The 13876-nt window shown below is 33.4% G+C and overlaps 2 protein-coding genes across 2 annotated transcripts in view; one reads left to right on the top strand and one right to left on the bottom strand.

Annotated features, from left to right (window-relative positions):
• The window catches only part of LOC119837470 (myotubularin-related protein 8), a 42451-nt gene extending 41425 nt beyond the window's left edge, over positions 1-1026 (bottom strand). The window contains exon 1 of the mRNA XM_038363064.1: positions 775-1026. Coding sequence (XP_038218992.1) covers positions 775-798 — 24 coding nt within the window. The 5' untranslated portion in view covers positions 799-1026. The remainder of the gene's footprint in view (positions 1-774) is intronic.
• Positions 1027-1697: 671 nt separating this feature from the next.
• On the top strand, positions 1698-13378 carry LOC119837397 (toll-interacting protein-like). Its single transcript, XM_038362969.1, has 8 exons — positions 1698-1881; positions 2592-2705; positions 5485-5560; positions 5928-6039; positions 9697-9811; positions 10253-10339; positions 10969-11139; positions 11717-13378. Exons 1-8 carry the CDS (start codon positions 1837-1839, stop codon positions 11825-11827), a joined length of 831 nt encoding a protein of 276 aa, XP_038218897.1. The 5' UTR covers positions 1698-1836; the 3' UTR covers positions 11828-13378.
• Positions 13379-13876: the final 498 nt, after the last annotated feature.

The raw sequence follows: 13876 nt of genomic DNA, 5'->3' as shown, positions 1-13876 counted from the left end.
TTGAATATCTTAGATTTTCAAGATTAAGCAAAATGACATTTTTTATGACCTTAGATGACATTTTTTATGACCTTAGATTATCTTTATTATTACCTTGTTAACTGAATAGTGAACAAAAACCCCTTTTAGGGACCTCTATTTATTTTTTCCTATGCTTTTAAAATTTCTTATTTATAAAGTATATCATGCTATAAAACTAAACATTAAACCTCTATATCATTATTTAAAGACCAAACCAATAACACCTCATTTAATTATGTATCTACAAATTCTATGTTATCCCACATGCATGACCACTAATAAAAAATATTTTTTTCAAATAAAATGTAGCAGATAACTTGAACCTAATATTGGTGTATAACCATACAAAATTTTGTTAAAATCTACTTAGTGTTATCTATGTGAGCAACACATATAAACAAGAAAAAATTACCAGCCATTGTTTGGGGCTCTATAAATCCTTTACAATATTGCATCACAATTACTCTTTTTAAAAGATACTTTATGTTCAGAATGGTCTGGTTACTTTTTTGTATTAGGAATAACAATTCATAACTGATATAAGTTTACAAGAGAAAAAAACAAGGTTGTCATATGGACTTAAATGATATGTGGCACTGGCAGTTGATAACAATAATAATTAAAAATAAACTAACGAAATACAGGAAATGAATAAACTTAAGACAGATAAACTAACAGCCACGTCTTTGGGTTAAAATTTCAAAAGCCAATTTAATATATACCTATTTACATTTTTTACAACAAACGCCTTACCTTCGGTGTTTTGATGATATCCATAGTTGATTATTTGCAATCGATGTACAATCAATACGCCTCCTTTAAAAACAATCACTTCTTATTGATTCACACACAATTTAGCCAATTAAAGGGTATCCGAATATTACTACACCCACTATATCATTTTTATTTACTGTATGTATGTCAAAGAAATGTTCATTTTCGACACAATTTTCGTATTTAAATAATTTACAAATTTTTTTACTCGTTTAACTTGACGAGCCAGCAATTGACAAGTTTACGAACTGTCAAGTGTCAAATGTTGTTGACATATTACGTTTAACAATAAGTTCAAGAAGACATTTTAGATGCATTGTAGGTTAATAAATGTTTATTTACACATATTTTCACAGACACAATATAAAAACGGAAATAACTAACTTCATGAACATTAACGAACCACATTATTAGATATTATTAGACGTAGAGTTCAGCTGGTCTTTTAGGGGCCCACATCAGGGATTCTAGATCTTAGATTTTCTCATGTCACCAAATATTTAGTACTTACCTACTTATCACGTTAAACAACTTTATTTTTTTATAAGATTGTATTTTCATACCTCGTATATTCGTGGTAGCGCAGCCGAAGAAAAGTTTTCCCGTGGTAAAAAGTACTCTTTGTCCTTTCTCCACTTATCATCAATGTTTTTGCCAAATTTTATAAAAATCGATTCGCGTGAAAACGTAGCAGACAGACAAAGACAGAGTTACTTTCGAATCGGATGTGGAGTGGATATATATATTTTTTTATTGTATGCTCTATTTACAGATAATATAAAACGAACCATCCTAAACAATTTATTCGCCCCGACGTCGTTATGTACTACGTCCATGATAAGCTGTTAGTAAAAAAATATGTAAAATGTCATTTTGACTTTGATTTTGAGTGATTTGACATTCACAAAATTTGTCACTTTATCTTTCCGATTTGTCTTGTTCGCATATTCACAATAAGACCTTATTAATATATTTTTCTCTTAAGTTTTAGACAATACTGTTTAATTGTGAGTACAGTGATACCAGATTAATACTAACAAAATGGCAGCAACTACAAATGAATCCACAGAAGAGCGACGTCGTCGGGTAATTTTAATAACAAATGCTTAGCTTACTTTCATAAGTATAATATGTGAATCACTACATAGTTTGTATGAGGGACGAATAGTCAATCGCTTTGAAATAAATCTAGTCTTGTTATTGAACCGGTTGTAACTCTCATTGAGAGATTGTATCTATTTAATCTTATGATTTCTAAATGATATTCTATAAATACACGAAATTTTAAGCAATATTTCCACAATTATTGCAAATATACAGCATTACTACTGTAGGATATTTTTTATTTAATATCACGCAATTTCGTTTCGATAAAATTGCGTCATATTTTTATTTAATATCAAAAAACGATGTTAGTTAATGTGTTAAGTTTTAAATATATAAATATTTTCTTAACAAATACTTAAAATACTTTACGTATTTAAACATTTTATGCTATTTATTTTTAAACAAATCCTCACTGATAAGAATACAAGCCAACAAACTTTAATACTTGAATGAGTTTTTTATCACAGGTATGGACAAATGGAATAACACAAAAGCAACTTTTTATCCCGATATTCCTATGGGATACAGACTTACGCGGGTGAAACTGCGGATGCAGCTAGTTTCATATATATATTCTATGTAGTTAGTCATAGAATTAACTGTTAATATATTATTTCATTTAATATGATAAAATGGATGATTAGTTATATAGCACAAGTATTATAACACTTGACTCTATATGATAACAGGTGTTGCTGGGTCCACTGCCAGCAGGTTTCCTCAGAGCGGATGCCCCTGCCGACACTGTGGACGCAGATTATCAAGCTGCGTTAGCTCTGCAGCAGCAGTTATGTGGAGCTACGGTGTGTAGAGTTCATACTACTACTATTATTAAAAAATTAAATATATGTAATGATGTTTGTGAATTTGACATGCAATTGTTGAGGAAATCTGAGTGAATTATTTTACTAGGCAACCTATATTAAAGTCTAGATTAATAGTATTACTTTAGGAGTTGGCAGTAGTGTGTAAGTAGGAAGTTTTTCTATGTGCTAGTTGGCAAAGATGTTAGGTGTTAGGTGTCTGGTGGATATTGACCAGCACCACCCATTAACATATGCAGAGGATATATGAAATGCCAACTTTATAAGAAATAGAGAAAGGATTGAGGCGAAAAAAAAAATTGCAGGTGAATCTAGTTCACATCTCACATTTCCTGCTTTTTAATTCCTGAATCATTATTTCCCAAGTATATGAGGGTTTCCATTTATTTGAATAATATCCTTTGTATGTAAATTACATTTTAGTACCGATACTAGATAATTTTTTTCAATTTCAATAATGAAAGAGGCCCATTTGTCTATTCTATATATTGTTATTGTTATATCAACTCTTATCCATCTCGTATTAGTATTCTGGTTGAGAAAAAAAGAAGAAGAAAGTTAAGTTTCATTATTTTTCGTCAACAGAAGAAAAGTGCATTTTGCAATGTAATATTTAACATTTATATGTATCGTTTCCAATTGCTCGAAAGGTGTACATTGCTCTAGGTCAGTACTGAGCTGATGGCCTACATGTTTGTGTGCGTGTTGGTCCCAATAGACCATTGACCTTGATAATTAGCTGCATGCATTATATTTATATGTGTTTATGACCGAGGGGCGATGAACATTCGATCAAAACATATCCTACTAATATTATAAACGCAAAAGTTAATCAGATTATCGTATCTGTATGAAATGTGGTACAGACATAGATTGTAGTCTGGATTATATTAGGTTACTTATAACCTGGGTACGCGAATGATGCCGCGGGGTACAGCTAGTTAATTATAAAAATTTTTTTGTTATGACCCTTGATTATATAGCTCGAAATCCACAGCATCCATAGGTAATATATGTAAATAAGCAAGTATGTCGCTAAACAACTGCACTTATTATAATGAAATTTATATTGAAGAAGATTAAGATCCCGGGCTACAAATAGGATACTTCTTTTTTTAAATCTCGTGCGTTATCACGTTATCGTTATATTTTAAGCGCGAGACACAGTTAGTCCTGGTTTAATATTATAAATTTGAAAGTGTGTTTGTTTGTCTTCGTTTCACGACGCAATATAGCGATTTTTTTCATATGTTTTTTATATCTGGAGATATAGCAAGATAGTGACATGGGTCACTTTTAGCGGTGAAACATCTTTGTCCCGTGGGAATTGCGTACTTCTAAGCGTACGTCTGCGAGGGCAAAGTCACAGGCGAATAGTTTGTGTCGTATTTTGAAATAATAAATAGAACCTATTTTATAATATACAAAAAAAACATATTTAGCATCTGTGTCGCGGTTCGTTAAAAAACGAGAAATAACTTTGTATGCACCTACATACAAAGCAATGTGTGTTCATTTTCGGCCAGTATTGTAGAAGCTATTAAGAACGAGGTTTTTATATGGCTTTAAAAGTGTATTAAAGTAATTAACAGCTTCGTGGTATAATGCTAGCAGTATGTATTGTTTTTTTATTTTTGTTTAATTGTTTTAACGTGAATATGTCGACCTAGAATCGTAAATAATCTCGATTCAGTTAAATTATTGTTTGTTTGTTCGCCTCAATAGTTTTAATCATTAAGGGAATAATATACATGTACAAATTTTAAATATAAAATTTTTATAAAATTCTTTGAAGAACATTTTTTATGAATAGAAAAAAAATTATCACGAGGCGGGATTCGAACCCGCGTCTAACCATAGGAACGCCTAGCCTATCGCTATACCTATGGAATATTTTTTTTTTTTTATGTCACTGTCGGCAATGGAGCTGGTGGAACGCCTGATGGTAAGCGCTACCACCGTCCATGAACATTTGTAGAGGCGTAAGGTACATTGCAGACCTTACGCCTCTACAAATGGATTGTCGACCCTAAATTGGGAAGGGATTAAGAAAGGATTTTCGAAAAGAATAAAGGAAAGGACTGGGAAGGGGAAGGAATAGGATATGGGCCTCCGGCTCCCCCACTCACCGAACGAAACACAGCAGAATGCTATTTCACGTCGGTCTTCTGTGGGGGTGTGGTACTTCCCCGGTGCGAGCTGGCCCAATTCGTGCCGAAGCGTGCTCGACTACCACATACAAAAATGTATGGAATATACTTACAAATGTGTTTAAATTCTATCAAGATATATAGCATTTATCGTAAATATTGTTTTTCTGGTAATTTGTTTGTTCAATATAAAATTAGAGTTTTCATGTACATTCAACTATAAAGCTTTGAGTTTTATCAACCTGTACAAATTTTGTATGGGAACTCTTTAATATAGGTGAGGTTTTTTAAATAAACATAAATCTTTATAGTCTATAGCAGATATAAGTAATTTTTGAAATCTTTCCAGTTACTCCTGAGATTAGCGCATTTAAACAAACTACCAAACAAACTCATCGTCTTTATGCTCAGTCATTTCAATTGTTATACTTACATATCAAAAATTCCTAAAGTAACTTTAATGCAGTCGTGTATTTTATTTCTCTCTCGCATACACAAAAGACAGAGACATATATCGTCGATTATGTTTTCATCAGGTCGTCAGTAGCTTGCGCCTATGTATTACGCATTAGTTATCGCTTAGGTTTTAATTAAGTCCCCGTATGCAGATGCCGCCGGCCGGCCCGCCTCTCACAGCTCGCTTGAGTGTCACTATCGCGCAAGCGAAACTCGTCAAGAATTATGGTGAGTTTTCGAACTATCCGCATTCTCTATTATATGGAGATAGTTTTTAATCTACGTATAAGACAATGATGATAAAAATAAAGTAGAAATCGACTTTTCATAATAGGTATTTTACTCATTTTTCCTATTATTTTCTCTTTGTTTTTTTTTTCTTATATTATTTATATCCCTAGATAGCAAATTGAAGAATATGGATTTTTAAAAAACTGTAAGGAAAACAAGTCCTACTCGTTATACTATCTGTACCTAAATTATAAAACAAATTTAGTTTATTAAAATCACATTATGATCTTTAATGACGATCTAAAATCATATATCTTATAGTTGCATCTGAAGCAACTTTAACAGTGTCTGTTTGTCACGCCAGGCCTTACCCGCATGGACCCGTACGTCCGTCTGCGCGTGGGCCACTGTATATACGAAACGCAAACGGACCCCAGCGGAGGGAAAACGCCGAAATGGAACAAAATGATACATTGGTAAGTTACGTCTAAAACAAATCATCATCATCAGCCCATATATGTTCCCACTGCTGGGACACAGGCCTCCTATGAGGGTTTAGGCCATAATCCACCACGCTGGCCAAGTGCGGGTTGGCAGATGTCACATGTCGTCGAACTTTTTTGATTCTTGAACATGCCGGTTTCCTCACGATGTTTTCCTTCACCGTTTAAAGCAGTGGTGATGTTATCCACATGTGTAGATAAATTGAAAAATCAATTTATTTCCTGCACGCTCGCCCCGGTCACGAACCTTCGACTTATCGATTTTGAAGTCCGAGGTTCTCACCACTGAGCCACCACTGCTTTTTTAATACAAATGATGCCTTTTTTTTTTTATTATTCTTTTATGCAATAGCGGACAACTGAACTGGTTGTTCGCCTGATAGTCAGCGATCACCACCGTCCGTCAACAGTTGCACAGGTAATAGCGCTGCAAATGCGTTGTCCACTTTAAATGGGTAAAAAAAAGGAAATGACTGACGATAGGAATTAAAGAAATGGACTGTGAAGGGTGAGGACAAGGATCTTAGACTCCTTTAGTCGCCTTAGACTCCCCCACTCACCGAACGAAACACAGTATCACGCTACCATTTCACGCCGATCTACTTTGTGGTTGTGGGTAGCTTCCCCCTGGTAGCTTCCCTTTAATATAATTTAAAGTTATAGTATTAACCCTAAAAACAGAGCTGTTTATTAGCGTAAACAGTTTTATGATGTTAAATAAAGAACTTGTTTTCAAAACACGTTTCGCGCCAACACTCTAAAATGAGGAAGTTATATTGGTAAATGAAAAACTCGATTTTTTTTTTCTATTTATTCGTCAACACAATTTATACAGTCGCGAATAGTTAGTGTTTTAATTTAAATATTTTTCTAGTTCACAATAAAATTGCGAAAACATTCCCCGCGAAATTCTTTAAAATGCGAGTCATTATTTTTATGATGAAATGTTGCATGTGCTCGAATAATATTCATGGTTGTTATAAATGATGCCAGAATATTCGAGAAAATTTGTCAAGTGGTTTTATTTCCTTGTCATTAAGTTTATTATACTACATAGATATTGAATTTCACAATATGTGCTTATACTTACTACATGCTGAAAAACACGTATAAGATTTTTTACTATTTGTAGTTGTAGTTCGAATATTTTTATAGCTTCATATTATATTATGTAACATTAGCTACACCATAACCAAGTATCATCAAAATCTGTTCAGTGGTTTTCGCATGAGAGAGCAACAGACATACATAAAACCTCACCGACATTCACGTTTGTAATAAACTAGCTGCGCCCCGCGGTTTCACCCGCGTAAGTCCGTATCCCGTAGGAATATCGGGATAAAAAGTTGCTTATGTGTTATTCCAGTTGTCCAGCTATCTACGTACCAAATTTAATTGCAATCGGTTCAGTAGTTTTTGCGTGAAAGAGCAACAAACACAAACATTCTTACAAACTTTCGCATTTATAATATTAGTAGGATAGGATGCAAGATTCTTTTTCGTTGAATATTAGGATTTATAAGGATTGAACGTAAAATTTTTATCGTTAAAAAATCTAGACACAAATTATATAAAGGAACTTGATTTAATTCTCTTGATTGTTACGTTTTAACTCAAAAACAACCCGACCGACTTAAAAAAATCTTTAACAATTAGATAGCTGCATATTTACATAGTAAAGTAGGCTATATTCAATTTTTATCTCGATACGAACCGGGCGAACCTACTAGGCTACATCATGTTCGGTTACTTCAATATTAGTTGTTATTTAAAGAAAGAAAGACATACATACATAAAAATAGAAAAATAAAAAAACAAAAAAAAAAAATCTTTATGTTCGATGTTTGGTTGAAATACAATATTTTGGTGTACAACCGATATATTTTATCAACTTTTATACGACGGTTGATGTTAATAGCTATAATTTAATTTTCACCTTTAGATGACCGATCTCGCATGCCCTCAAAATACAAGTTATATTAAAGTACTAAACCAATGACCTGCAATATTGTAAGAAAATATAAATGGCTTTTTATATCTTAAACAAACATCTATATCGGCAAGCTCTTGCATTATAAGATCGGCTGCATATTTTGTTGCCTTATCACACTAATATTATAAATGTGAAAGTTTGTTTGTTTGGATGTTTGTCGGTCAATCATGATGAAACTACTCAGCGGATTTTGATGAAATTTAGCATACGGACAGGGTATGAGCTGACTTGGGCGATAGGATACCCTTTTTATCCCTTGCGATAAAACAGGAATCTTGATATCCTAGTTATGTATAGAGGCAGTCCTAGGTACTATGAAATCGTCTTTATAGTCATAGCATAATATGGAATATATTATAATGTTGACTTATTTTTAACACGCTTTTATTAGCGTATGTGACTCTTTTTAACCCGATTTTAACCCACTCTAATGGGACAGATTTTATTTAAATTCGGTACACTTAGCAAGGATTGGTGACAATACAATTTTTTTTCGTAATATACGGCCCAATGAATTGTACAAGTGCATAATAGATTAATGACTACTAGTCTAGTCGCTTGCCCCGCCTCCACCCGGGTTAACCAGAGCGAAAACATAGCCTCACAAATAACGTGACTTTCTATTGGTAAAAGAATTTTAAAAATAATTTAAAAGAAAGAAAGAAAGAATACATATTGCCTTTAAAAACAACACTACACATAGACAGTAAGCTTGATTAATATTAAAAAAAAATCTTTACAAAGATAAATCATTAGATCCAGCGATCCCTAACAAACTTTACCTGTATAATACTGGTATACTTGGATAATATTTATTTGTATACCATCAAAAGCCACTTACATAAAACCAGCACGCACGCACACACGCACGTAACGATTCATATGATTAGTTGTAAAATAGGATTGACAATGGACATAATATTTCCTTTGCATTACACGCGTTAATGTCATAAGGGTGGTTTAGGTGGCTTCTTTATTTTTAATCGTTTCTCGAAGGTTGCACTTTGTTATTTTATATTAGTTTTTTTTTTTAAATTGTTAGTTTTTTTTAAATTTAAATTGACATGTTCGTCTTTTGATTCATGTTGGCGTTGATTTTAATTGGCTTGCTGAAAATAGAACTTGTGAAGTTTTTTTTTTTAAATATGTAATTGTTCTTATATTGCCTCTGGATAACAGTGAAACCAATTAATCAAGTACTTAGGTAACTTGGTTATGTCTGAAGGGAAATTCTATAGAATAATTAAATACATTGATGTGTAAACCCTCATAGGAGGTCTGTGTTCCAGCAATGGGAACATATATGGATGATGATGACGATGATGACGATGTGTAAACGTTATTTCTATTTGTACAATAAAAAAAATATTCATTTTATTTACGGTAATTAGTAAGCAGTGTATGCTTATATTCATTATAATCTTCATCCTGTACTTTTGAAATGAAAACACAAACGCTCTATTTATAGGTTCTAGGAAAAGTTAGCAGAAAATTCATATTGACACCCCCTTCACTGATCATAAGAATAAGTCTTAAAAAAATACATACCGACGAACATACAACATCCATTCATCGTCCGTTTTTGTTGGAAGCTGGTTAAGAATAAAATTCGTTATTATTGATCGATTTTTCCGCAGCCTCTTGCCTCCAGGTGTAAATTCCATCTACTTAGAGATCTACGACGAATGCTCGTTCACGATGGACGAACTGATCGCCTGGACGCACATCACAATACCGGCTGCTGTTTTGAATGTGAGTATATGATATTTTAGTGTATAAATCTCGAAAAATAGTTCTTAATAAAGTTTAGGAAAAGAAATGGATAGAGGTGTTCCAATCTCCGTTCATCAGTGCTTTCTATTGATTTTTCCATGGGTGCTAGGGGCGCTTTAGGGGTACAGACCAGACAAACCCCGAAACAATAAGATATTATTAATCAATACGTGCAACCTATCTTATTAACAAACTAGCTGTTGCCCGCAGCTTCGCAAGCATTGTCATAATGAAATTTCATGGTACTCACTATCATATATTGGGGTATTTATGCTTATTTTAGCAAATTGTTCAATTCTTATAAATATCCTTGGTGTTAAAACAAACTGTGGGGTCTTAGGCAGCCAGCAATTTCATATAAATTTTTTGGGTTGCATTTATTTTTTTTCATATATGAAGACAAACGTATTAAACTTACAGGGCGAAACTCATGAAGACTGGTATCCCCTGAACGGGAAGCAGGGCGACGGTGTCGAAGGAATGATCAATCTCGTACTCAGCTATTCGGTGAGTTTGATTTCAGAGGTTACATTATCCTTCCTACTAATATTATAAATGCGAAAGTTTGTAAGGATGTGTGTGTGTGTTTGTTGCTCTTTCACGCAAAAACTACTGAACCGATTGCAATGAAATTTGGTACGTAGACAGCTGGACAACTGGAATAACATATAGGCAACATTTTATCCCGATATTCCTACGGGACACGGACTTACGCCGGTGAAACCGCGGGGCGCAGCTAGTAATTTATATGTTGGCATTATATTGTCACTTTTGAGTTGTATCGTAAACAATTTCTTGTATGAATTATATCTTTGAAGTCTATTCCGTTATTAAATTTTGTGATATTCGATTCAGTGGTTTGCGCAACAGACAGACGGAGTATATTTTCAGTTTATAATATAAGTTAGATTGTGTGAGTCGATCTCTAACGCCTTTTAACGAAATTTAATTGCGATTCGGTTGTGTTTCAATGGAACACTTTCATTTTTCAGTTGTACAGCATTCGCATGCTTTATAAAAAAATTGTTTTTAAAAAGACGCGGTTTCGAATCCCCCCTCGCCAAAGTACCACGTGTAACGTGGGTGACGCCACCGTGGCGTCTTAGAGTCCCAAGTATATCGTATCGTGTGTGCAGGTGGGCCCAGCATCAGTGGCCACGTTCCCACCGGTGCTGGTGGTGCCGAGCACGGGTATGGGTTACGCGGCGATGCCGATGTACCCCGCACCCTACCCCCACCCGCAGCAGCAGCAGCAGCAGCAACAGCAGGTACAGGAGCAGCAAATCACTGAGGAGCAGCTGGTGCAGGTGAATATAGAAGACCAAATGATAAAATAGATTTAAAAAAAACGCGCCGCTGGAAGTGCAGGTGTCGATCACTGAGAAGCAGATAGTGCGGTAATAAGGAAAATTCGATCACTGGGATCGAGAATTTCTCATTAGGTTACATTTTTAGCAATATTTCCTATTTCTGTATCCAATTTTTTTATGGCAGAGCAAGCAAAGGAGCAGGTGCGCCACCTGATGTTAAAGGGCCACCACCCCCCAGAAATGTTATGCGATGTTAAACCTTATCACGTTTGTAACAACGCTCAGAGTCGCATAAACGCCGTTTATTATTAGCAAGGAGGACAAAAGATGTGCCTACATTAATCGGTTCCTTATCTAATTATTATATACAAATACAGATCGTTCAATGCGATTTTATCGTTTAATCATTTTAATGTTTTCATATATTGCTCTTGCAACACTAGAGGTGTTTTGTGTTAGGTGCTTTGCCGGCCATTTAGTGACATATACGCTCATTCCTATATACTATCGCTCTATCCTACCTATTTTTTTTTCTAATTGACTATTTTATATATTCATTGACAATTCATTCCAGATCCACGAGATGTTCCCAAGCATCGACAAGGACGTCATCAAGTCGGTCGCGGAAGCGAACCGCGGGAACAAGGAGTCGACCATCAACTCGCTGCTGCAAATGTCGGAGTAGACGTTATGAGATGTAAGCTGTCTGACGTCTAGTTAAATGGGAAGTTTATCATCATCATCATCATCATCATCATCACCATCATCACCATCATCACATTCACACAATCGCCTAAACGGTCTTTGAAAAATGTCCGAACGGCGTTGATACGTATACGTTATAAAAAATATATTCAGGTTCAGTCAAATTGACACCTTATTCCGTAACAGTAATGTTCAAAGTCGCTTGTATAGGCTGACTAGAAAAAATATCATGATTTAATTTTCTTTGTTTCTGATCATCGTAGATTGCTCCAATGATTTCTTTTTTTCTATCTATTTCCAACTTGAGCTCAAAGGTTTTATAATTAATAAAAATGGATAATCTAGTCTTCATTTGAGGTTTTATTTCGGCCATGTGTATTTTTTTAATTCTTGAAATGAAATTTCCCGCCGAGATATATATTATTATTGTTCAAATTTCCATGTAACTAGACGTTAGACACGCACTATGGTGCACATTGAAGTTTATATATGCTAAGTGTATCGGCTGCCTTAAGCTGTTTATAAAGCGGAGACTCAAGTTACCTTCTTATTTCTGTAATAAAAAATAAAACAAAATTTTCTTTTATTTAAATTTTTGTAAGGAGTTATTATCATGTAAGAAGTTGATCTTAAACGGATTACAAAAGTGTATGGAAAAAGTGATAAGACAATTTTTCTTTAATAAAAATTTTATAAGTTACTGTTTTCCGTGGTTCCTGTTTCTCCGCTTTGAAATAGCTCATTTTCACAATAGATAGACGTTAAAGCTGATTTTATTGTATAAATCTGCTAAAAATCATTTAAATATAAGACCATTCAAACAATTATCCCATTATACTTTAGAACTGCACAGATTGCTTATTTAGACATTCCGAGGTGTCAACTATGCATTTGGTAGAAATCTTCGCTTAAAATAAATGTTTTCTGCATTGTTTAATCATATATAAATTTCCTCAGAAATTATGCACTTATAAGTTATTTTATGTGTAAATATTTTTATTTTATCACAATTTCGACTATTGCTAGAATAGCTATAAACTTATAATTAAAAAACAATATAAAAATCATAATTTTTGCTAATTCTTATTGAAGTGCTCATATCACTCTTAAATTTTCTACTTAAATAGCTATCGGATTTCAAATAGAGATAAAATTATTGGATGCAGATTAGAAGTAAAAAAATTATTACTCTGATTACATAACTGCCACCTAGGCTATTATGTAGTCTATTATTTTATTTAAATATATAGAAAGCTGTTTGTCATAGATTACGATAAAATAAATTACATTAACTATGTGATATTATTTCATCGATATCTGATAGATTTCACGCAATACACAAATTGTAATCTTGCACTATGTCTTATAAAATCGAAAATTTACAAACAACATTTACTGTCCTTTTTAAATGTAACAATCGAAAAGGCGAATTAGTCTAGTGTTATTTGCAAATTCAGCCAAATATCGCACTTATCTACACGGAGATAAAGCTTGTTTTACTATAATATAGTTTATCACGGCACATGACTACTGATTAGCTACAATGTGCCAAAAATACCACGCTCGACGAAAAGCAATTGCTTTATTTGTATAAGAATTGTTATGGTATTTATTTGTAATTATATGGATATACTTTAATAAATAATTTATATTGTATTTATTCGTTTTTCATTTGTTTCCATCTAGTCTCTTCTTTAGAACAAATCAAATTATGTTGGAAAATAATTAGAAGAAATAAACATATCTGAACTACGGGTAATATAACTTTACTTGTATAATCATTAATCAATATAATAAAGTGAAAGTGATATTTTGATTTTTCCCAAAGTTACATACTGTGTCTTGTCTTTATAAGTATTCACATCTCATCATATATAAAAATGAATTCCTATTTCACGCCATCACGCGTAAACGGCTGGACCAATTTCAAAAATTCTTTCACCATTAGAAAGTTGCAATTACGCTGAGTGACAGGATTAAATTATACATATAAACCCTCTTCTTGAATCACTCTATTTATAAAAAAAAA

The sequence above is a fragment of the Zerene cesonia genome, chromosome 27 (assembly GCF_012273895.1).
Source record: "Zerene cesonia ecotype Mississippi chromosome 27, Zerene_cesonia_1.1, whole genome shotgun sequence".
NCBI classification, from domain to species: Eukaryota; Metazoa; Arthropoda; class Insecta; order Lepidoptera; family Pieridae; genus Zerene; species Zerene cesonia.
This window is presented reverse-complemented; position numbering and strand designations above follow the sequence as displayed.

Excerpts from the sequence above, each read along its gene's own strand:
- LOC119837397 (XM_038362969.1), top strand. The coding sequence starts at position 1,837 with ATGGCAGCAACTACAAATGAATCCACAGAAGAGCGACGTCGTCGG. Across the intron at positions 2,706-5,484 it reads AGCAGTTATGTGGAGCTACG|ATGCCGCCGGCCGGCCCGCC; the intron begins GTGTGTAGAGTT and ends CCCCGTATGCAG. Across the intron at positions 6,040-9,696 it reads TGGAACAAAATGATACATTG|CCTCTTGCCTCCAGGTGTAA; the intron begins GTAAGTTACGTC and ends ATTTTTCCGCAG.